At 45.0% G+C, this 22148-nt stretch overlaps 2 protein-coding genes across 5 annotated transcripts; one reads left to right on the top strand and one right to left on the bottom strand.

Moving 5' to 3' along the window:
• The first annotated feature begins 237 nt into the window (after positions 1 to 237).
• ezh1 (enhancer of zeste 1 polycomb repressive complex 2 subunit) lies at positions 238 to 8653 on the top strand. 4 transcript variants are annotated; one of them, XM_029836137.1, is made up of 20 exons: positions 240 to 613; positions 1361 to 1552; positions 1654 to 1779; positions 1947 to 2069; positions 2308 to 2425; positions 2552 to 2776; positions 3173 to 3275; positions 3555 to 3718; positions 3831 to 3922; positions 3995 to 4157; positions 4819 to 5003; positions 5114 to 5205; positions 5327 to 5355; positions 5448 to 5573; positions 6540 to 6718; positions 6829 to 6924; positions 6996 to 7077; positions 7158 to 7241; positions 7345 to 7429; positions 7527 to 8653. In XM_029836137.1, exons 2-20 carry the CDS (start codon positions 1382 to 1384, stop codon positions 7585 to 7587), a joined length of 2304 nt encoding a protein of 767 aa, XP_029691997.1. In that variant the 5' UTR covers positions 240 to 613; positions 1361 to 1381; the 3' UTR covers positions 7588 to 8653. The 4 variants fall into 4 exon arrangements, with proteins under 4 accessions (XP_029691998.1, XP_029691999.1, XP_029691997.1 ...); XM_003964874.3 differs by having other exon boundaries at positions 241 to 613; positions 7161 to 7241; XM_029836138.1 differs by lacking the exon at positions 1947 to 2069 and having other exon boundaries at positions 238 to 613.
• A 2032-nt stretch (positions 8654 to 10685) lies between these two features.
• Positions 10686 to 21894, bottom strand: cntnap1 (contactin associated protein 1). The gene is made up of 24 exons (XM_029836136.1): positions 21124 to 21894; positions 18495 to 18596; positions 18181 to 18374; positions 17768 to 17921; positions 17266 to 17469; positions 16988 to 17172; positions 16745 to 16894; positions 16394 to 16655; positions 16101 to 16250; positions 15851 to 16025; positions 15659 to 15765; positions 15451 to 15573; positions 15108 to 15311; positions 14871 to 15027; positions 14674 to 14801; positions 14411 to 14584; positions 14098 to 14316; positions 13763 to 14002; positions 13403 to 13642; positions 13118 to 13245; positions 12850 to 12943; positions 12529 to 12759; positions 12393 to 12437; positions 10686 to 11637 (listed from the first exon to the last, which is right to left on the bottom strand). Exons 1-24 carry the CDS (start codon positions 21182 to 21184, stop codon positions 11438 to 11440), a joined length of 3927 nt encoding a protein of 1308 aa, XP_029691996.1. The 5' UTR covers positions 21185 to 21894; the 3' UTR covers positions 10686 to 11437.
• Between the last annotated feature and the right edge of the window lie 254 nt (positions 21895 to 22148).

Below are 22148 nucleotides of genomic sequence, written 5' to 3'. Positions count from 1 at the left end.
CCACCAGAACTAGAATAAGGTTGTTGCATTTTATGTACTGGTCTGCACCTTTACCTAACTTTGTACTTCATTTATAACAAAACAAACAAACAAGAACATCCCCCCCCCAAAAAAAACAAATGCGTCAATCGTGGACGTCCTTCCGGATTTTCCCGTGCACATTTCTGCGGTTTGCATGAGATTCCTTTACGCCCAGCACCAAACATGCCGGGACTTTAAATATGTGGAGTGTGGCGAGCTGCAGCAGCTCCTGCGTGCGCGCCGTCGGCGTCCTGCTCACGCCACTTTTTTGATTCCCGTTACGCAGAGCAGTCATGAATCCTCCTCTGCTCGAAAAGGCTGTGATCATAATAAAGACGTCACCCTCTTGCTCGGGCTGGCTCAAGCAAAGCGAGTGCGCAGCTATTTGTAAGCTACAACAACAACCTCCAGCACCATGTCCATGAAGCGGGGGGCTCTCTCCAGCAGCCCCTCACCCTGCGACCATATCTGCGTCAGTTTACGCCAGATGTAGCCTTCGGTAGCTGTTTAAAAAAAAAAAAAAAACGTCCAGCGCTCGATCGCGTTGCGGGCTCCTGTTGCAACAAATAGGACGCACGACGTGGATTTGAAGGTATTTAATAACTGCGACACGGGCTGTGTGGGGAAACATGCACACGCACGCGTCCGTTTAAGCCCGGTGCTGTTATTGTGGCGCACGTCTGTAAAGTAATCCACGTTTAAATGCTGGATCTGTGTGGCAGCTACGGGACTTAGCTCACTTCTTAGCTGTAGCTGAAACGTGTGCACGTTGTCTTTTTTGCCCCCTCCAGAAAAAACACCAAAAAACCAGGTGTGCTGCTTCTGCTTTTGCTTTGTCTTTCTCCTTGAGTGGGATTTATTTCAAACGGGGAACTTGTCTACTATTGTCATGATGGGTCCAGATAAACGCTACTACGCACTTTTCTGCTTCGCTTCATATGGCTTTTCTGGAGAGACACGCCCACTCCCGAGCAATGTGGAAACCTGTGCTGTTAAATCACCCTAAATTTGATTGTATTGTGTACTCAAACTGCTTTTAGTTGTTATTCGGAGACTATAAACGGGAAGAACAGCAGCCTTGCTGGATGCAGTTTAAATCCCCTGTTTAGCATTTATTTCCAATGTTGTTTTGCCACCAGGAGGGGGCGCCATTCCCCCTCTGACTGAGTTTTTTTTCCCCTTTTGGGTAACTAAAAGGAGAGAACACCAACTTTTATCAGAATGAAATTCAAAAGTTCTGTCTAAAAGACCACAATTCCTCTGAGTCTTTTCAAATTCTTTTTGAGGTCTAAAAACATTTGTCCGACAACGGCATCTGCTCTCTGTGTCGTCTGTGAAGGCTGATATCTGCATTTTAAAAATGGAGGAAACAGCTGCTACAGCTCTCACCCAGGGAAGCGGCGGCACCCCGAGACCCCAACCTTCCTCCCTCCCAGCCTCCTGCAGTCTGCAGGAATGGAGACGGAGGGTCAAGTCTGAGTACATGCGCCTTCGTCAACTAAAACGCCTTAAAAAAGCAGAGGAGGTCAAGGTGTGTTCCAAATATCTCCAGTGGTGTAAAAGCTGCAGTTATGCACGTGTACGTGCATTGATGGACGCGGTGTGCGTGAACAGCCCTCTCTTTCTTTCAAGGCCTTGTTCATGTCCAACAGACGGAAGATTGAGCAGCAGACAAATGTCCTGAACGCAGAGTGGTCCGCCCTCAGGATTCAGTCTATCCCGCTGTCAGCGTCTAATGGAGCTCTGGTGGGCAAGAGGGTACGATCTGTTTTTATAGCCCGGCTAGGTTTCAGCAAGTCAGTATTTTAGAATTGTTCTCATTTTTCCTCGGCTGCAGGGGCCACGGCGCACTCGGCCAGGTTTTATTTCAAGAAGCAGATATCTGACAACACTATCCTGACAAAGCCTGCTAAACTTTCTTACAGATGTGCACAGTTGAGTTTGGCTTCCCGGGTTTTAAAGCTCAAGCCGTTGCTATGAGACCACTGTCAACGATAGCAGGAATCCCCTTTATGTACTCATGGTCACCTTTACAGCATAACTTCATGGTATGACATTCTTTTTTTTTATTTCTTTATTATTTTTTAAATCTACATGCAGTATTCTAGAGCATCGGGACAACATAACCAACATACCCCCTTAGTTGACCTCCATAGTTCTGGTATTTACAAATGTTTCAGTGTCCAGACATAAATGGTGAAAACCTTTCTGCAATTTCCTGGATTTTCAAAGGATTTTCGTATTTTTAAGTTTCTCTTTGGATGAGTCTTTCTGTTCTTGCGGTAGGTAGAAGATGAGACTTTCCTCCACAACATCCCATACATGGGCGATGATGTCCTGGAACAGGACGAGGCCTTCTTGGAGGAACTCATCGATAATTACGACGGCGTCCACGGCGACAGAGGTGTGTTGTGAATGTTATATCATTGTGTTCCCCTTTCATATCGCTGTACCGTTCATTCAGAAATTAAATCTTTTCTGCATCTGAGGCCTGTGAGAGACACGTGAGTGGTGATTATTTCTGTTTCAGAGGGAGGTTTTATCAGTGATGAGATCTTTAAAGAGCTGGTGGAGGCCTTGAGCCAGTATTCTGACCATGAGGATGAGGAAGAAGAAGAAGCAGGCGCAGCATCTGAGGTGATGAGGAAAAAGGAGGATGAACGAATGATGAGGAGGAGCTCAGTGGAGGGTTCGGAAGACTCCAGGCCTGGTACAATGCCGTTCATAAGGAGGAAGAGGAGGAACACCGCTGAGGGTAGGGCAGTGTCAGCATGACCGAGGCTGTTCTTATTCCGTGTTAAAGCTGACACAAAGCATATCAGTCACATTTGGCTCATTATAGCGCAGCCAGACTATCAAAATCTGATACAAATCAAATTTATTCCCATTATGTAATCCCTCTTTCCCGTAGCCTGTTACTGCTCAACCCTATCCAAGAACAAATGATCTTCTCATAGAAAAATTATGCTGTGGTTTTATTGATTTTCTTTTGGAACATTTTACGTAAATGTTATTTCTGACTGTCCTTGAGAAAAGGAAGGGGGGTGGGGCTCTGTTGCAAAACACCCCAACAACATATTGCATAAACCTGTGAATCTGTATTAAAACCTGATGTGTGGCTAACACTGACGTGTCTCTGCTTCTCCCAAAGTGAGGGACACGTCCAGCAGCAAGAAAGTCCCCAACGATAAGATATTTACAGCCATCGCCTCAATGTTCCCTTACAAGGGCACCATGGAGGAGCTGAAGGAAAAGTAAGAAAAACACACTGAAATGAGGGTGTATGAGCACAGCGCCGAACGGGCCATTGCTTAGTATTCACCATGGAGACAGAGGCTGTCAGGAAAGAAAGTAATAATGGTGCCTGTTCAAAAGCACTCTGACTCAAAGGAGCAGTTTAATCAGCATCTAAAGGGGCTGTGCACATACAGTCACAGGAGCAACCTCAACGGCATGCTAACAGTGTGCCAGGGTCGTTGCATTCAGGTGACATGCTGCTTCTCAGTGGTAATGCTCGTCCTGTGGCTTCGCAGATACAAGGACCTCTTGGAGCCCCCCAGCACCGTCAAGCTGCTGCCGCTGTGCACCCCCAACTTGGACGGACCTTTTGCTAAGTCTGTGCAGAGAGAGCAGTCGTTGCACTCCTTCCACACGCTCTTCTGCAGACGATGCTTCAAATACGACTGTTTCCTTCACCGTAATGGCCTGATTTGTTTTCATTGTTGTTTTGGACACGCGTGCCGTTGCCACGGCTACAGAACAATATAAATGTACGTCTAAGTTCATTCTCTGTGTGTTTTTCCACACAGCCTTTCATGCGACACCCAACATTTACAAGAGGAAGAACAAGGAGATCCATATAGAGACGGAACCATGTGGAGAAAACTGCTTCCTGTTACAGGTGTGCCTTGATTAGCGTGGAGGATTTTTGTAAATCCCTCAACAGGTTTTAAGCCTTCCCCTATTTCTAAAGAAAGGGGCAAAGGAGTTTGTGGATCAGAACATGCTGAGGTCACAGAGGTCCCGGAGGCACCGCAGGCAGCAACGTCCTAACCTGTCCAACTGCCCTGGACCGTCCCAGTCTGCTGAGGAGAGCAAACCGGGGGACAGTGATCACGAAACCACGTCCTCTTCAGGTGGGACGCTCTTCTTTGGGAAATGAACGTGCGCTTTCAAGGCCACTGTTCAGTTTCCTCTCCTTATCCTCACTGTGTCGTGTTTCACGTGCAGCACGTTGTTTTGAGATTTCACCATGGTCCCGAAGTAACACGTAGACGTGGTAAAGACAAGGTTAATGCAGTGTCACGAGTTAGTTTATGCTTCAGACTGAGAGGAGGCATTATTTACTTTACTCCCGCTGCCACACCACCCTTTTCTGGAAGTCACCTCAGCATATTTGGCTGAAGATGAGAGTCATTCATTCATGTCCGGCTTTTTGGTTTCTTTTTCAGCGTTGCCCAGCCAAGGAAAATAAACCTGCCATTACTCACTTTTTAAACTGTTCCGCATGTTTTAGCCCCAGCATAAACGCATTGTTCCTTCAGCCCCTTCTTATATATATATTTATTTTTCTTGATTCCTATGGATATTTTAATGTTTTGAACATTAAAATGCCTGTAATTTTGTGTTAACATATGCAACGTGGAACTTTTATAAAATGTTACAGCCTGCTAGAATCTGTACAGCTGTAATAAATGTACAGTTGTGAAGCAGAATATAAGAATGCATTATGTCCATTTTGCCTCGTAGACGAGCTGCAATAGTCGATGAATTTGTTCTCATATGTCTGCGTCACAGAAGGAAATTCACGTTGCCAGACTCCCACCAAGTTGCGTCCAGGGGAGGATGATGTGACGGAGCAGGAATCCTCTGTGGTCCAGTGGAGCGGAGCAGAGGAGTCGCTGTTCAGAGTGTTACACGGCACATATTTCAACAACTTCTGTTCCATTGCTCGACTTATTGGTACAAAGAACTGCAAACAGGTGAGGTGCACTCTGGAAAGGAAGCGAACACTTTCTTCTTGGTAGGTTTCCAATGGAAACAAGCAGGAAAAAGCATAACTATGATGTCTTGTCATTTTAAATCCCCTAAGGTGTATGAATTTGCAGTGAAGGAGGTCCTAATCCATCGAGTTCCATTGGTCGATGGAGGAATCTCACCTCAAAAGAAAAAAAGGAAGCACAGGCATGATATCACCATTGATTACAGTAGTAATAAATCTTTATTTGGTAATAATCTCTCTCTCGTCAGCATATTTTAAATCAGAACTGTTTAAACTCAACATCTGTTTTTCTTTTCTTTGCAGGTTGTGGGCAAAAATCCAGCTTAAAAAAGGTACATTCGCCACACAAAATGGTTCTGAAGATGACTTCTACTGCAGAAAGCACTTTTTGTGTCAGTCTGAGGACTCTCTTCTCTTGCTCCAGATAACTCATCCAATCAGGTGTACAACTACCAGCCATGTGATCACCCGGACCATCCTTGCGACAGCTCGTGCCCATGTGTGATGACCCAGAATTTCTGTGAGAAGTTCTGCCTGTGTGATCATGAGTGTGAGTCTCGCATTTCTTAGTCACTTGGAGAGAAAACCACAGGGTTTGAGGCAGTTGAAGGGATGTTTTTCATTGGCTCTTAGAGTACGTTGATCACCAAGAGGTTTCAATGCAAAGAAAACTGTGAAGTTAGAGAGAAAAGCAGCACTTAAAAGTCTAAGGAGACGTTGTCTTCTGGCAAAAATCTGCAGGTTTGTTCACAATGAGGCACTTGCCTCAAAAGCAATGAGAGAGAAATGTGCAGTGCATGGCGGCCACATGGTGAAGGAATCTTGTCCTCAGGAGAGTAACAAAAATACTTAAGATAAATATTTAGCTGTAGCTTGAGCAGAATGGTTTGCCTTATTGGTTTTAGTCTCATCTATTCTGCTACTCACCTTCAACCCCCCCCCCCCCCCACACACACACACACACACACACACACTCGACAGTTATCTCGCAATTTCCTGTAACACAGAATGTTTGGCCAAACAGGAAGCACATGTGTGTTTTAATGACAAGGAGGAAAATCAAAGGGATGTGGTCAACTCTGTGTAATATACAGTGTCATATCTGACAGACGGCTCCAGCTAACTGAAGCGTGATATTAAAGTCATTAAAGCCCACGTGGGTTGACAGAGTGAGAGTAACAGAAAGGGAAAAAATGCTCTTTAAAATGGACTCCTTCCACCAGCACTGGCTGCTGGTAAGACATTCAGGTTACTCATGTCTGATCCCTCTGTGCAGTGTTGGATTACCCCATCCAAAACTGTAGTTCGACCTATGAGCCACCAGAGGGCGCTGAGAGAACAGCTTCTCTGTATGCCATCATAATGTCTGTGCTGTGGAGCCTTGCAGATTTGCTTTAATCTGGCTCATATTGTGCACTGCCAAGCAACAGAGCTGATAATCTTTGTAGGCTCTGTCTTTATTAGATGAGTATTCTCGACCTAATTGGTGCAGCCATGTGTTCTGCCTACTTTTCAGGTCAGAACCGCTTCCCAGGCTGCAGATGTAAGACGCAGTGCAACACCAAACAGTGTCCCTGCTACCTGGCTGTGAGGGAGTGTGACCCAGATCTGTGCATGACCTGTGGTGCTGCAGACCACTGGGACAGCAAAGGGGTGTCCTGCAAGAACTGCAGCATCCAAAGAGGCCTGAAAAAGGTATACAGGGGCATTTGAACAAGCATTGTTTAATTTTAAAGGACCAGTTATATGATATGATCCTTGTTACATTGATTTTGTCATTTTCCCATGTCGCTCTTTTTTTTTAGCATCTACTTTTGGCTCCATCGGATGTTGCAGGGTGGGGCACCTTCATCAAAGAACCAGTTCAGAAGAATGAGTTTATTTCTGAATACTGTGGCGAGGTAAACCTTTAACCATTGTGCCCCCACCATGACTGAGACTGTTGTTGATGGGTGTCTCTGTTCACGAGCAGCTGATCTCCCAGGATGAGGCCGACCGGCGTGGAAGAATCTACGATAAATATATGTCAAGCTTCCTTTTCAACTTAAACAATGGCAAGTAATCCCCACTCCTGGTGGTAACCACCACTGCCGTTGCATTTTAAGTAATCACCACTACACTCTATGTCTCTCAGTAGACTTTGTTGTTGATGCCACAAGAAAGGGGAACAAAATCCGCTTTGCAAATCATTCCGTTAATCCCAACTGCTATGCAAAAGGTAAGGCTGAGCAGGTTGTCTGGCAAGCCACTCAAGCCTGAATTTGGACCCTATTTTCATGATTTGAGCTTTTAATAGATGCTCTTAATGCATATCATCACAGTGGTAATGGTAAACGGAGACCACCGCATTGGAATCTTTGCCAAACGAGCCATTCTGCAAGGAGAGGAGCTCTTTTTTGACTACAGGTGAAGTCAGAAATATACGCACAAGGCCCAGAGGCCTTTACACTAAATCAGACACTAGTCACTGAACTAAATATTAAATATTTGCTTCCTCCAACAGATACAGCCAAGCTGACGCCCTTAAATATGTAGGGATAGAGAGGGAGGTAGACGTGATTTAGCCTCTCACCTTTCTTTGTGCGTCTCTCGTACCGGCGACTTTCCGTGAACAGCGGCTGTCCCCGTCCCTGCGCCTCCAAAAACATCAGTCTCAGCTGTTCAGTCCCTGTCCTCCACCCAAGGCCACCATCTGTCTACATGACCGTCTACCAACCATATGATAACAAGGTTTTTCATTGTGTTATTATCTAAACAAGGGGCTGTGGTTTCCCAGGCCATTAGCGTAGTGTACTATCTTAGCACTTTTGTTACTGTACTAATATACTAGCTTATCTTTGACCTTCTGAGTACATAATGCAAGCTTTTGCTAATGATCGGTGAAATGCATGTGCTTTCTCTTGGATAAACAATCTGTTAAATGTCAGTTTCAGCATAGCCTCAGTCAGACGCTCGCTACTGTTGTGTGTCACTCAACACCTGCTCTTCTGTCCTGAAGAACAGGCTGATTTGCCAGCTTAGTTGCTTTTTTTGTTGTTGTTTTGGTCTCGAAGCCCGTTCAGCAGCTCGGATCACCGCCGTTAAATCAATCATAGTACTTTTATATCTTTGTTTTTTGAGCAATAGGCAACCAGAGAAGAAACCGACTGACTGAATGTAAACCATATGAGGTCTCACCCCCGCTTTGTTTGTACTTTAAGCATATCAAGATTCCGTCATTCTATTTACATGGCATCTTTAAGGCATCTTTGCTTTTTATGTGTCACATCGTAACGTCTTCCCTTAAAATCCTGGGTGCCAAATGACTCCACACGATAAAAAGGGAAATCAGTGTGGGCAAAAATAATTATCAACAAAGCCGTGATGGCGGTTTTAACACTTGCAAAGTAACACAAATTTAAATTATGACCAAATATTATTGAATGTAAAATATTATCAACTTTCTTTTTGTTTTCCTGTATTTTGTATGTCAAAGTTATTCAGTCTATTTTCATTTAAAAAAAACAACAAGACGAGACATTGGAGAACCTATTTCAAATGAAATCATTTTCATCAAATGTGTGGAAAGAGGAGTTTACTGCGATATACACTGTATGCCTATAAAATTAAAAGTTTAACTTTATAACTATACATTCGAGTTTGCTCCGTGAGTCTCTGTGCGGTTCAACCATCTCGTTTAAAATAATCCCAACTGTCTTTTCTTCAAGCTTCTTTTATTGGGGTGAGAGTTGTCCCAGGATTTACACAATAATGGTCATTTACAGTGAAAACAGTACAAAACAAAGAGTGTAGCGCAGAATAAAGCCGAAACTTCAATGTGATCACAAACTGCAAAGATCATAGTACTGTATTGTCGGAGGACTCGGTTTGATGGTGCACGGAAGCCTAAATTGGTGACCCTGCCTGCTCCTCACTGCCTGACGTGACTGACAGGACATCTGAATGAAGGTTAACTCCGTGTAAAGGTAATTTTGTCTGTTTCGATTAAGAATTTGCCACATTCAGTTTTGTATTATATGTCTTCGTTTGGGTCCGCTCATTAGTTCAGGTTAATTTTGTTGCACGAATAAACACAGATATCCTGTCAAATCCAACCACCACCTGCTGACCGACCCCCTCTGGTGGACATTTTATTTCAGTCTTTGCCTTTAACAGTTGGATGCAGGCTCATTGTTCACACGTGCACAGAGAGGAGCCACTCTTGGAAACATTCACAGCTTCCTCATATTTGATCAGGAGTGAGTGAGTGAGTTTGTTGTTTCTTTCAATGCCACAGACGCACACACACACACACACACACACACACACTGCAGGGACCACGCATGATAGTGACAATGCTGTGCTGAATGTCTATGATAATATTGCTATGATGAAATCAAAAGTGTAGACATGGATGTTGAATATACGCCGACTCTCCTCATTGCTAACAAGCATTTGACACATTTGTTCACTCCCTTACGGTCAATCACGAGCCCCAAAACCTTTCACCCTGCTCACATATCATAAACATTCATCTTATCACAACATTTTAAAAAATATATTCCTTAACAGCAATTCCAGCTTTGACATTTACTGTACATTCTTACACTTTACACTTTTGAGAGGCTTTTTCCACCTGTCATGGAAGAAGTCGTCAAAGGTGTTTACAAAGGCTGCACCTTCATTGATCCTGAGCATCCATAAGCTACTATGAATAATTTTACTTTCATTGCCATGGGCGGCTTCACTAATGGGTGAATCCACTCACGCATTAGTCAGATCCTCTACATTCAAATGACTCCATTTCAATTTTCTTTTGTATAAAATGTGATTAGAAAAGAAACCTGACAATATTTATACATCCATTTATACAGTTATTACATCCTAATTACTATTGTGCATTTGCAAATGGAAGAGTAACAGTAGCATCACTGGATGGCTAATCGAAGCTCAGATATTATTGCGTGATACTGCAGAGGGTGGTCATGCGCTGCAAGTGCGTAGCAAATATGTTGTAAATGTTTTCATTTTTTTGTCCACACAGACAAGGGTGTTTTAGTATCGGTGAGCCGCGATGAGTGATGGAAGCTCCAGACTTTGGTTTTACACATCAAATGGAACTAAATTTTTCCAGTGAAGGGAAAGTCAGTTAGCATTAGCAGCAGTGGCAGCATAGTCGGTTAATCCAACAGCAAAATCCAAAATGATTCAAGCTGAATGTCTAAGAAGGCTAGCATTTACACTCTTGTGGTCCTCTGTACATGTTTTTTGTGTGTGCGCATCTGTGTTTTTGCTTCTCAGCGTGACCATTTGGAGAAGCTGTTTCCAGAAGGATAGTATCGTGACACTGTTGGTAGAGATCTCTGCCCAGTGGAACACTCTGTAGCACCGAGCCATTGGCAGTTTGACCAATAAAATGACCCACAACAAGTAAGACAGGATCGATGAGAACTTAGGCCACCATTTACCGTTTAAATGAACTCACTGCTAATTGGTTAGCTCTCACACGATGATGTATTATCAACCATCATACTGCACAAAGATGACGTGTTAAGAATCCAGGCATATATTGTTATCAGAGTAGCTTCTATCCACTGACACTATGGCATATCAGAACCATTTACAATAATGTAATGCACTGTTATTATATGCTGATATACAACAAATGAGCATATATAGCTATCACAATCTTCATATGCACCTAGTGTTTAAGAAGTCAACAATGGTCACTTCAGCAGTACGTTATTGTTATTTGTGTTATTTGGTTTATTTGGCCTGGATTTGCAGTGTTTATTGGGTGAACTGGGATAGTTAACTGGTTGACAGATATCCTCACAGATCGAAAGAATGATGTATTGTGAACTACGAGTTCAAACATGGCTCCATGAGAGATTGTCAATAGTTGTTTCTCTTTAAATAGGCAATACCCAACCATCAATCCATCCATCCATCCATCCATCCATCCATCTATCCATCTGCCCATTAGTGACAGCTTCATCCCTTAATAGGGTCGCAGGTAAATGGCATTTTTTGTAAGATATATGTAGACTCAAAAGCAGCCTTAAATTGATGTTCCATATATATTTAAGCATCCCATAAAATCCTGTCCACACAGTGTTGAAACCCTAGAAGAAGCTAATATGGTGAATTCAGGTCAAGCTTGCTCAGGTGAGGCACTTTAGTATTTCACCCTGCAATGCAGTGTGAGACTTGTTGGCTACTCACGCAACGTGTGGCTTGAACTTTGAACCCATACCAACCAACATATACTATGTAGAGCACCAGGCATCAGATCTCAACCAGCCGAGGAAAGAAAATAAACCCAAAAACATGACAAAAGAGAAGAACCAATGTAGAAAACGGGTATATAAGCGTTATTTCCCCACCCACCATCCCTCACGCAAAACCCAACCCACTATCCCCAATGTTGTGACGCTAGCCACTCCTGAATTCCTCTTCAATTTCTGGGAGCTTCTTTTTTTCCCTCCTCAGTGTCTCAGTCAGCGGCCTGGAGCTGCTGGGGGAGCCCAGGTTCTTGGGTTCATTCGTGCGGTAGCTGCCCTTCTGTTGATACGCATAGACATAGATGCTGTACAGACCTCCAAAGAGCAGCAGCAGAGCCAGGATGGCTATGACTAAAGAGCAGAAATAGCACAGTCAACATTTCAGCTGAAAGGAATGAAACACACATTTGTGTAATAACTTCTGAGCGGTGCTTCAGAAAAGGCGGTGACCAGGTGGCCCATTGTCGGGATGCTAACAAGCGATGTCGTGCGCTAGCACAACACCCCAGAATCCACCCCGGATCTCTGAAACCAAGGCATTTATCAGTGATGTAAGCTAAGCTGGGAGGATGCAGCCTAAATATGGCTGATCTGCTCATGGTTTCAGACTGTCTGTACTGCAGTTGAATCCCACTGTGGTCTAAGCACTAACAAAATCAAAAAAATGTCCCCTGAAGAAAAAAATGTTTTGTTTTTTAACACTTTCGCTGAAAGATAATCGGAGCCTTTAAACGCGCACCACTTATCTGCTGCCCTTCATAGCTAATTCAATAAAGGATAATGTTAATATCTTACAAAGCCCCACATGTAATAACTGTCAGTCATCCTGAATAAACGTTATAAGCTTATACTGGCATCCGACAGCCATGGTCGAATTTAGGATTAAAGGATTTCAGTAAAAAAGGAACACAAAGTTCCGTCTGCTCGTGCAGACCTGCGTCATGCATCTGAGAACAGGTGAGGTTTTTTTGTTGTTTTTTTAAAAAGCAAAAGATCACATGACTGGTCGTTTTTTTTAAATGCTGCAAGTTAAAACTGGGATAATATTTGTGCATATGGATCAATGTTCAACTGGACAATATAAAGAAAATCTCTTTAAATCGTACCTGTTAACCAAAACAGTCCAATGTCATCGTGGATATAGAAATACTCTGAAATAAAAATAACCAAATATGTGTATGAAGACAAAGACTTGTGCAGTAATTAACAGGAAGTGATGCATTATGGGACATATATACTCACCTATGCCAGTAAACCACGGGTCTGCCTCCCATGGTACATAACCCAGCACAGGAGGGAAAGCACCACATACCGACTCAGAAATGTAGCCTTGCGTGGTTACAGGAGGGTCTGTTTCGTTTGGACGGAAGAAAGCCTTTAAAGGGGCATAAACGTTGTATCGCACCCCAGATATACAGCCGATGAAGCCGGGGGCGTTGTGCTTCTGAATGTCATAGTCAATGTCACCGAGCTCTGAAGGAGGAGATGAAAATAATGAGAGGATCAGCTTAATAACTGCTAAATAGAACACATCCAGCAACGAGTGGTAAGTTAGGACGTTACCCATGACTCTGCCGAGAAACATGGACTTTGGAGAATCAAACCTAGCATCCTCCACCAAGGTTATCTTTTCCACTGCGGGCTCCATGTAATCCACCTTTAAACACCACAGAATAAGTCATGATGGAAACCTTTGAGGGGTGTTCACCCTGTTTACTGACTTTCTACAAGCCTGAAAGCTCCCTGCGACTGAAGGACCAATCGTATTATTGTTGAAATTAGCATGGTAAAGAAGCAAATATTACAGCGGGTGAGCAGTGAGAGCATGAACCTGCGTTTTGATGGTTCTGTTATGTCTGGTGATGTTGATGTAATGTGGGAATCCATCTGCCAGGTTTCGGTTAGTCAGCTGGTACTTGTGTGTTATGAGCCCCAGTTTATAGCGCAGATCTACGGTCCCTGTAGAAGCAAATGCATTGAAAGGCATCGTGAGCGTACGCTTCGCTGGTTTAACCGACCCAGTAACTGCACGACGTCAACCGAGGTCGGGTGTCTGTTCCGGTTGTTGAAGAGAATTATTTCTGTAAATTTCTGAAAATGCCAACTCTGCTCTTACCCTCTGTTGTGAGGATAACAGCGATGTAGTCCTGCACAAAGGAGCTGATGTAGAGTAACACAGCTGGCTTGTAGACAGTGCTGAAGCTGAACTCGATGTCATCTGCCGTATCATTGTAGCCCAGGCTGAAGTTGTCGTAGTGCGGGTCGATCCAGTTGGCCCACGCCGCTTCGTCTGACACGGGCTTCTTTCGTATGTTGTACCTCAACCAAGAGCCAAGCTCAAAATAGGCCCCAATGTCTGAGAAAAGAAGAATTGTGAAACTAGAGAAGCAGAGATGTCCCATTGTTCTGTATTACAGTCGGGATGCGACGGCTTCTGTGGTTCTGAAGCAGCCCAGACAAGCGTGCGCGGACTCACCTTTATGGCAGTAAAAGCCATCAAAAGCAGTGTTGTTACAATCGCAGGTGTAGGACGCGTAGCCTTCGATGCACTGCCCACTGTTTCGGCAGGGTATGGTCGCATTGAGGCACTGCCCGGTGCAGTTCCTCCTTATACCCTGCTCCTCGTTGACTTTACCCTCCAGATCGAGAGGAACGCCGTTCATGCGTAACCCCCGGAGGCAACCTAAGAAAGGTCTCAGAGTACGGTTGGCTGCACCTGTAAAACATCATCAGCGGTGATTTTTCCCTCCCAGAAAGGGCAACTCAACTGTATACACCCTCATTTTGAATTAGAAATGTCACACCACCGACCTACTAAGAGAGGATGTGTGAACTCCATGGTGACAAAGGTCTGACCCGGGAAACGTCTAACAGCCCAGGGCTGATAATCAACCTTGATCCGAGCCAGTTTCACATTAATCTCTGCCTGAACAAAGTGCCACTCGTTGTCATTGAGCGGTACCGGGGAATTTAGTGTAGCATTGAGGATTCCATCCCCGACCATGAATATGAACACGAGGTTATGGGTGGCTGAAGGACAAAAATACAAAATACGGCATTATTATGCAGCATCGAGTAGAGAAGGACAGATAGAGCACCCTAAAGGATAACGGTTTTTACTCACTGTTTAGTTCTATTCTGATGAAGTTTCGAAGTTGATCGTCAGAGTTCTCCAAGAAGACGCCGTGGCTTCGATAGGTTTTGAAGTGGAAGGAAATGTCGGCGCTGGAGCCGGGTCTGAAGGTAGGAAAGGTTATGTAGGTGGGCTTGACAAAGGCGATCGTGTTCCAGATGCTTCCTGTGGAAAACCCGTGTTCGAATATGTCAGAGACCCTTCAAAACTTGAAAATCAGCATTTATTAGGTATGCATGTGTGTGTAAAATCACTGTCGCCGTGGCAACGGAGGGGCCCAACGTAGAACTTTGCTTCGGATCCAGTCCTGTTTGTGTCTCCCACCACCACCCTCCTCACAGGCAGGTGGTCTCTAAAGTCCAAGTAACCCTTATCCGAGTACCTAAAAGCACAGCGCATTTGGGTCAGTTGACCTCCACGCTCAGCAGAACAGACCCAGCCCTCCTCTCACCATTGTCTGTAGTCAGCATCACAGTTGCACTGAAACCTTGGGTCGGTGCAGCTTTGGTTGATGGCGCAGCCGCACATTTGGACCTCCCTGAAGGTTCCTCCCCAGTAATAATGGCTGACATTATCACGACCAATCCAATAGCCAAATGGTCTCCCGTCTGGTTTTACACCGCATACCGTGTTATAAACGGTTAGTTGCACGCACACACGCACATGCGCACGGGTAAATCTAACTTACCGGGTGTGTTGAGGAGACGGGACTTGTAGCAAGAGTAGTCAATCCACTGCTCGCAGTACGTGGAGGTGTTGGCCAGAGCAGAGACTTCGTCCCAGGAGGCGTTCCAGTAGTTGACGTTGCCTATATATGGCTGCTCTATGGAAGTGCCAGTCACCGAGGTGCCGGCCACACGGTCGTGCATGATCACCGTCCAACTTTTATAGGCTGTAACATGGTAGTCAGCACTGTCGGTGAACAAGTACTTAAAAGTAGCCAGATTTTACCGTTCAGCTCTTGCAAAGCAACAAAAGATCCATTTAAAGATATCGATCAGCTGAATTTCACATATTGGGAGAGAACTTACATTTCATTTTGCAATACACTTCAAACGGTTTCAATGGCCCACTGAGATCCGGATCGATCGTGTAGTTCCCTGACCAGTACTTGCCGCTTAATCTGTACGCCTCACAGGACTCTTTATAAACAGCTGTTTTATCAGATGACAGTGGAAACATGAATTAGAGCGTGTAAATAAAAGCCTTATGGTGGCGAGATTACCGGTCGGCACTTACACATGTGGCACACTTCTCCTTTATAACCTGTATTCTCACACAAACAAATAAAGTCGTCCCAGGACTGGATGCACCTGCCTTCGTGCTCGCATGGATTTGGACTGCACCTGTGGATGTGAGCAGGCTCGTAAAAAAAATGAAACGAATTTAAACTCATCTGCACCCCGTTTAAGGAAACCTCAATAGCCACACCTGTCTGTAATGCCGCACGTGCCCAACAACAGCTCAGCATAGCGCCCCCACTGTCGCTGAAGTATGATATCGATGTCCAGTTGTTCGTTGTCGATGAAGATGTGCTGCATGCATCCATGGAAGCGGTTCAGCTTAGTTTCACACTTCCTTACTGTGTTATTGGTTTGTGGACAACCTGACCACAGGAAGACAAACACAAACCAATTGGTATTTTTGACTCGCCAGGAGCTGTTTTAAGCCAGCGCCTCACCTCCGAAAAAGTAGCGGTCCCCCGTCCGGATTGTGAAAGGATTGGTGATTTTGAGGGGTGAGCCCTCTTCCTCGTCAATTGTGAGGGTCAACAGGTTGTCTCTCGCCGCCAAATCCACTGTATGCCAGTAGCCGTCATTTAACCTGTAACCTGGAGATTTAACACACACACACACACTGTTTCTCTGACACAATCAGGAAAGCCCAAAATCCACGAGAGACTGTGTAACAATGGCTAAACCCCACTAGGACAATTCTGTCACGATGTCGGGATTAAGAGCTCCGTAAACCCACCTGCTCCGAACTGAAGCTTCTTCTTGCCAGGCTGGAATATGGTGACATTAATTTGTCCCTCACTTAGGCCGAGCTCGAGTGCACCCAGGTCATCAGCAAACCGCGTGAACATAAGAAGCCCCGTGTAGTCCCAGGAGCGGAACTTGAACTTGACAAACATACGGGGCCTCCTGAAAAAGCCCGGTACCTGCAGGTAGTTGTTCGGCCCCGCAAAGGTCATTGGTTTGAGCAAAATATCCCTGCAGGCAAAATGCATTTTTTTCTGGAAGAAGATAAAAAAAAAACATTTTCCATTAGGTATCGTTGCGTCGATGTAGATACGGTAATGCAGTTATGACGGGCATGTCTTACCTTTCCTGGGATCCGGATTTCAGGGTCTTCTCTCTGGGCCTTGTCAATGACGTTGACTCCATTGATGAAAACGTTCTCCAGGCAGCCCCGGAAATTTGGGGTTGAGGGCAAGTGAGGCAGATTTTGCTCTATGACGCCTCCAACATACAACTAAGAGAAAGGTAATGGGGACCTGTTACACTTGGATTTAGTCTTCAATTGATGGTACAGCTCCAGGCATGTGAATGGAGCACAGGCGTGTACCTGTGTATCCAGATCCAGGTGTGTGAACTCCCCGTTGCAGATGCCCGTCACCGTCTGACTGTCCACAGTAAAGTTCACCTGTCGCCCATAGCGTTTTATCGTGACGTAGTGCCAGTGCAGATTATCGAGAAGGCTTCCAGCAGACAGTGTAATCCGGCCATCAATTTTGTGGATTACACTGCTTCCTGTAAAGCAGAGGCCAGAGCAAGGATATATTTCCTTTACACAAAGTACAATGACAATATTTTTGATTTATGGTGGATATTATTCCTCTGTACCCAGGCTGATGTGGAGGTAAAGACGGCCCCTCTTGAGTTCCAGGGTGAAAAGGTCTCCCTGGATCCCCTCACTGTGTAACAAGACCCCATCCTGCTCCAGAGTTTTAAAGTTTATGGCGATATGGTCCTGGAGCGTACGGGACCTCTTTCCTGGGTACATGTACACCACTGAGTCATCTCCGTTGTACTGTAGCACGTAGGAGTCTGCAGACAAGATGGCGAGATTTCAGTCCTAATCACTCAAACGTAGCACGATGTTGGTAAGAGAGTATAAAAACATAAAGAGCTGTGGTTATGGTGTCGTTTAAAGGCTTTATGGTTTCCTAAATGTGACGAAGGTGACATTGTCCCTGTTCATCTGATAACTAAGAATATATTACAGCATATCTGGCACTTTAGCTCTAATGGCATATTATATAATACAACTGAATGGTAATATTATTGTCCCTGAGTGCGGGTCACATACAGTAAATCTTCCAGAATGTCTTTCAGTCCTTTTTACCATAAGAACAGCCAAACAGCTCCAGCCGAACGCCGATCTTCCCCCCATTTTCCGTGTTCCAGGCCAGGGGAATCAGACGAATATGTTTCGCTGTGAAGGCGTAATGGAAGACATTCCTCTTGATTTGATAATAATTCCAGTTCCCAGGCAGAGTCTGCAATTAAATTGAAGCAGGAAACCAAGGAGTGACTTACTGAGTCACCGTAATGGCATCGTCACCACAGGCGAGTGTTGACGAACTCGTGATTAGATTAGATTTGTGAGAGGTGAGAGAAAACGCAGTGCTGTCTTTGCATCTGTGCCAGTGACAACAGGAAACAACAAGTCTCAAGATTACAGTTTCTCCTCATATAACTCCTGTCGTCATGGTGCTCCATGCACCACTGCAGCCTTCCTACCACAGCGATACCTACTTGGTTTCCTCCTTTCATTACATATGGAGTCCAAGAGTCCGGTCGGTCTCCATACAGCAGAGCGTACTTGGTGACCCAGTCATATGAGTTGAAGGTCCCTTGAGTGGCGATGGCCCTCAGCCGATACTTTCTGCCCAGATCCACCTGAAGCCATGGCTGTCTGTCCCTGGGGGACGGAGACCAACCGCTGCTGCCTAGAGGTGAGAATGTGTGTAAGATGGTGCAGCCTGGAACTCATTTATCCCTGGACACTTATGTGGTTACAGACTATTAAGTTATCAGGGAATCATCTCGTGCCACTGTCGAGAACTCACCGTACAGTTTGGCAAAATTGGCAGAGTAAAGAAAGTTATATCTGGAGGAAGCCAGGAAGGATGAGGCATACAATCCAGACACCAGAGGATCCACACATTCCCCTGCAGAGGTAATAAAAAAATACACAAGGATCAGGAAGCAGCACGCCAGAATAAATGTAGCAACACTCACCCACCTTTTAAAATGCTATTTTGGACAACAAAGCCTGTCACAGCTGCGCTGTAGCTGCTTTAGCACTGATTACTCCTGAAATGCTCACATACTGCTGATAGCTCAATATAGCTGGCAGAAATAAATGCACCTTATTTCCTTTTTTCAGAGGGACAAAATTAAAAAAACAAAACTAAAGCTCTCATTTTTAGTCTTTATGGGGATTTAAATGCAGGGAAATATGATACAATCAAATCAATATACCAACATTTGCTTATGCTGTATTGGATTAAGACCAAAGATCACATGCAATATCAGTTAAATCTGCTTAATTCTGGCAGGATAATCAACTCCAAATGTTCGGAAAAGGTGAAATCATGTGAACTTGTTCCTGTTCTTACAGTTGCAGAGGAAACAGAGAAGAGGACATCTGGAAACATAAGACAGACATCCTTCCTCCCCTCATGCAAGGACATGCTGCACATCCAGGTGAATGTGATGCTGAGCAAGCAAGACATGACCTTGACCTTCTGTAGCTGTTTTAAAGCACAGAACAGGCACAGCTGATGGAGCCGCTCTCCAGCTGAAAATCACATCACTTTCTGATAAAATGACAGCGATTTGATTATTGTATGGAGAGCAGCTCCATAAATGGGTTAACCCGAACCGTTTATCTCTTCATCCTGTACCCATGGCAGGCACGCCACACCCCACCTATCAAGAAAACATTTCCCTCGCTCATTCTCCTCTCTTGTTCCTGCCTAGTGTTCCTGCACTATACAGCTGCAGAATAATTGTTACTATTTTCTACCCTCACCCCCCCTCCCCAAAAAAAGTGGAAGCTGCCATGCTGCAGTGGCGTGACTGTGCAGAGGTTTCCTTCCTGCAGTACAGTCACATTTCTCTGCCCATCTCTTTGCCTGCGTGCCGCTCTGCCACCATACTTGCTGAATCATCGCTCTGCTCTAAGCGACGGCTGCTCAGTCTGGTCTGGCACACATATGCAAGGTGCCTCTCGTGGCAGTCAGAGGATGTGCTGACTCTCTATCTGTGGAACTGAATACAGGCGATGGACGCAATTCTACCGAAATGCTGCGGCAGAGCGGCATACGGGGGTGCACCTGCTGCAAAGGGGGATTTAATAAATCATTCATGCGCCATATCACCATGTCTGAATACAGCCGGGGAGACATTTCTTGTAAAAAAAAAAGTAAAATAAACAAAGAACAAACGTAAAAAATGGACTTTCCAACAAGTCTACCAACAGAAAACCCAAAGCATAAACTTCTCATTTATATTAACATGCAGCAGCCCTTCATTTAGTCTCCATTTATCTCTGTTCTGCAGACATTTTGCATCCTGTTTCAAATTATATATAATACAGCAAGTTTTCTCGCAGTGTGTTCGCTCCCAAACTTACAGAAAGGGCAGATTTTGTAAGACACATTAGACATAGATGGGGTTTCTATATTGTTCGTTACTATAATTGGAAACCATCCATAATCGGCAGTCATGGCAGCTCTTCCTTCACTAATGATCTAGCCTGGGGATGTAATGAACAATCAACCTAGTGAGACACGGATCTCACACATTACATAACTTAGTTTATCCAAGCTACCCCATAAGAACCAGGTGTCCCCAGAAATCTTTGTGAGCGCTGTGTTACAGGGACACGAGCTCAAAAGAATGCTTGATGCTCCTTTAATGATCAGCAGTATGAGCTCTGCAGAGGGGTAAAAATATCGAGATTCCGGTCATGTTTTTAACCCATCTATGTCGGCTTTATTGTGCCAAAGAGCTCCTTGAGATAAACCCTCCGCATGATGCAGCGCTGGACACTGGGGGGAACGAGCTTCCCAACAAAAAAAAAAAAAAAAAACTACTGCAATGGGCTGGTCCCGGTCAGGATGCTTTGCCCTCCGCTCACAAACGCTACTTCCATTACTGCGGATTTCAGCAACAACATGCATTAGTGGGGCGATTTGGAAAAGGTCGCGTTCGGAACGACGCTACCTCGATCCTCAAAGTGCTTGAGTTGAATGTGCTCTATGCAGTAACTTGCGTGCCGGCTCGGAGCAAAAGCACTGCAATGCAGACAGTTCAGTCAGGAGAAGGGGGCTGCCGCGCGCACCTTCTGCGGGACCGACGCGGTTCGCCACCGGACCTTTTGTGGATCTGTGCAAATGTCACACCGAACCAGCCGAGCCGAGCACAGAAACGTAGCGTTGTCCGTCATTTGAGGCTCATTGATTTTCCATCGCAACGTGAGCTGCCCTTCAAAGCCTCAAACACTCCAGGCCACCCAGTGGCTTTCTTTTTTTTTTTTTTTTTTTTTACATTTTATCAAATGGTATTTTGTAACTTTTCCCCCCAAACAGCCGAGATATTAAACATTCTGCAGGCATATAATCGCAATTTCAGGTAGCACATGTTATCATGCTGTCGATCGATGAACAATTGCTGCTTTCCAAGACTTACGTGATAAGCAATGCTGAAAGCCCCAAAATAAGAGGCATATGGTCAGTGTTTTGCAAGTCATCCTTCACTTAAAACACGTTTCTCCGCATATGGTATGCTAATTAGATGATAGCTTGCTCTGCAGCATCCTCTCAACCCCTTTCGGCCCAACTTTAACCAGCGCGGCTCCAACTCCTCTTCCCGGGATCTCGGACAGCCTCCGTCAGCGCGGGAGCGCGCAAGTGATGCTGTATGCTGTGCTTTGTCGAGAGCGCGCACCTCTTCTTTAATGTCATTCAAAATATGATTTTACTGATATGATCGTAGTTGAATAAAGCAACGCCTGCGTCTGGTTTTTGCAAATCCACAGAACCGACTGTGTTGAGATTCGGATGGTCCATCTCTGACTCCTTTCCGGGGAGTCTGGATGCAGAGGAGACACAACAATTCCAAAAGTTCCACAAAATGGATATTATTTTTCAAAAATATTTAAAAAAGTGAGGTGATCTCCAAATACGTCAGAAATCCTGAATGTGTCTTTGCAATCCTGTCGTCAGTGCGACGTCCCGTGTCCTCTGATGCAATCGTGCTCCTCTGGCACACCTTTGCATCTGCCAGGTGATCCTGAGAGTGCATGGATGGTTAAATGGTCCTTCTCTCCAGGAATGTTGACCAGCACAAACTCCCACGATGAAGGAAAATCCTTACTTTTCTGTATCAGACCCAGAGAGAACACGACCGACACAGCAGCCCCGCAAACTGCAACATTCTCGCTGTTTTCTCTTATTTTTCTATTTCTAAGATACTCAGCTCATCAGTGCACCCGCAGATGAACAGGGTGCAGGATGAGAATGCCAGCTGTGCCCGAACTCAGGATTCACCCCCCCCCCCCCCCCCCCCCCCCCCCCCCCCCCCACCCACACACACACACACACGGAGGGCATGGGGGCAGGGTGAGACAGCGGAGGATTTGTGGCGAATGACCACAAAATAAAAAGGCTTTGGGATTAAAGAAGTGGGTTTATGGGGCGGTCAGTTGTGAGTGA

Source organism: Takifugu rubripes, chromosome 5 (genome assembly GCF_901000725.2).
Source record: "Takifugu rubripes chromosome 5, fTakRub1.2, whole genome shotgun sequence".
NCBI classification, from domain to species: domain Eukaryota; kingdom Metazoa; phylum Chordata; class Actinopteri; order Tetraodontiformes; family Tetraodontidae; genus Takifugu; species Takifugu rubripes.
Note: the sequence above shows the minus strand (reverse complement) of the source record. Positions and strands in the feature narration are given on the sequence as shown.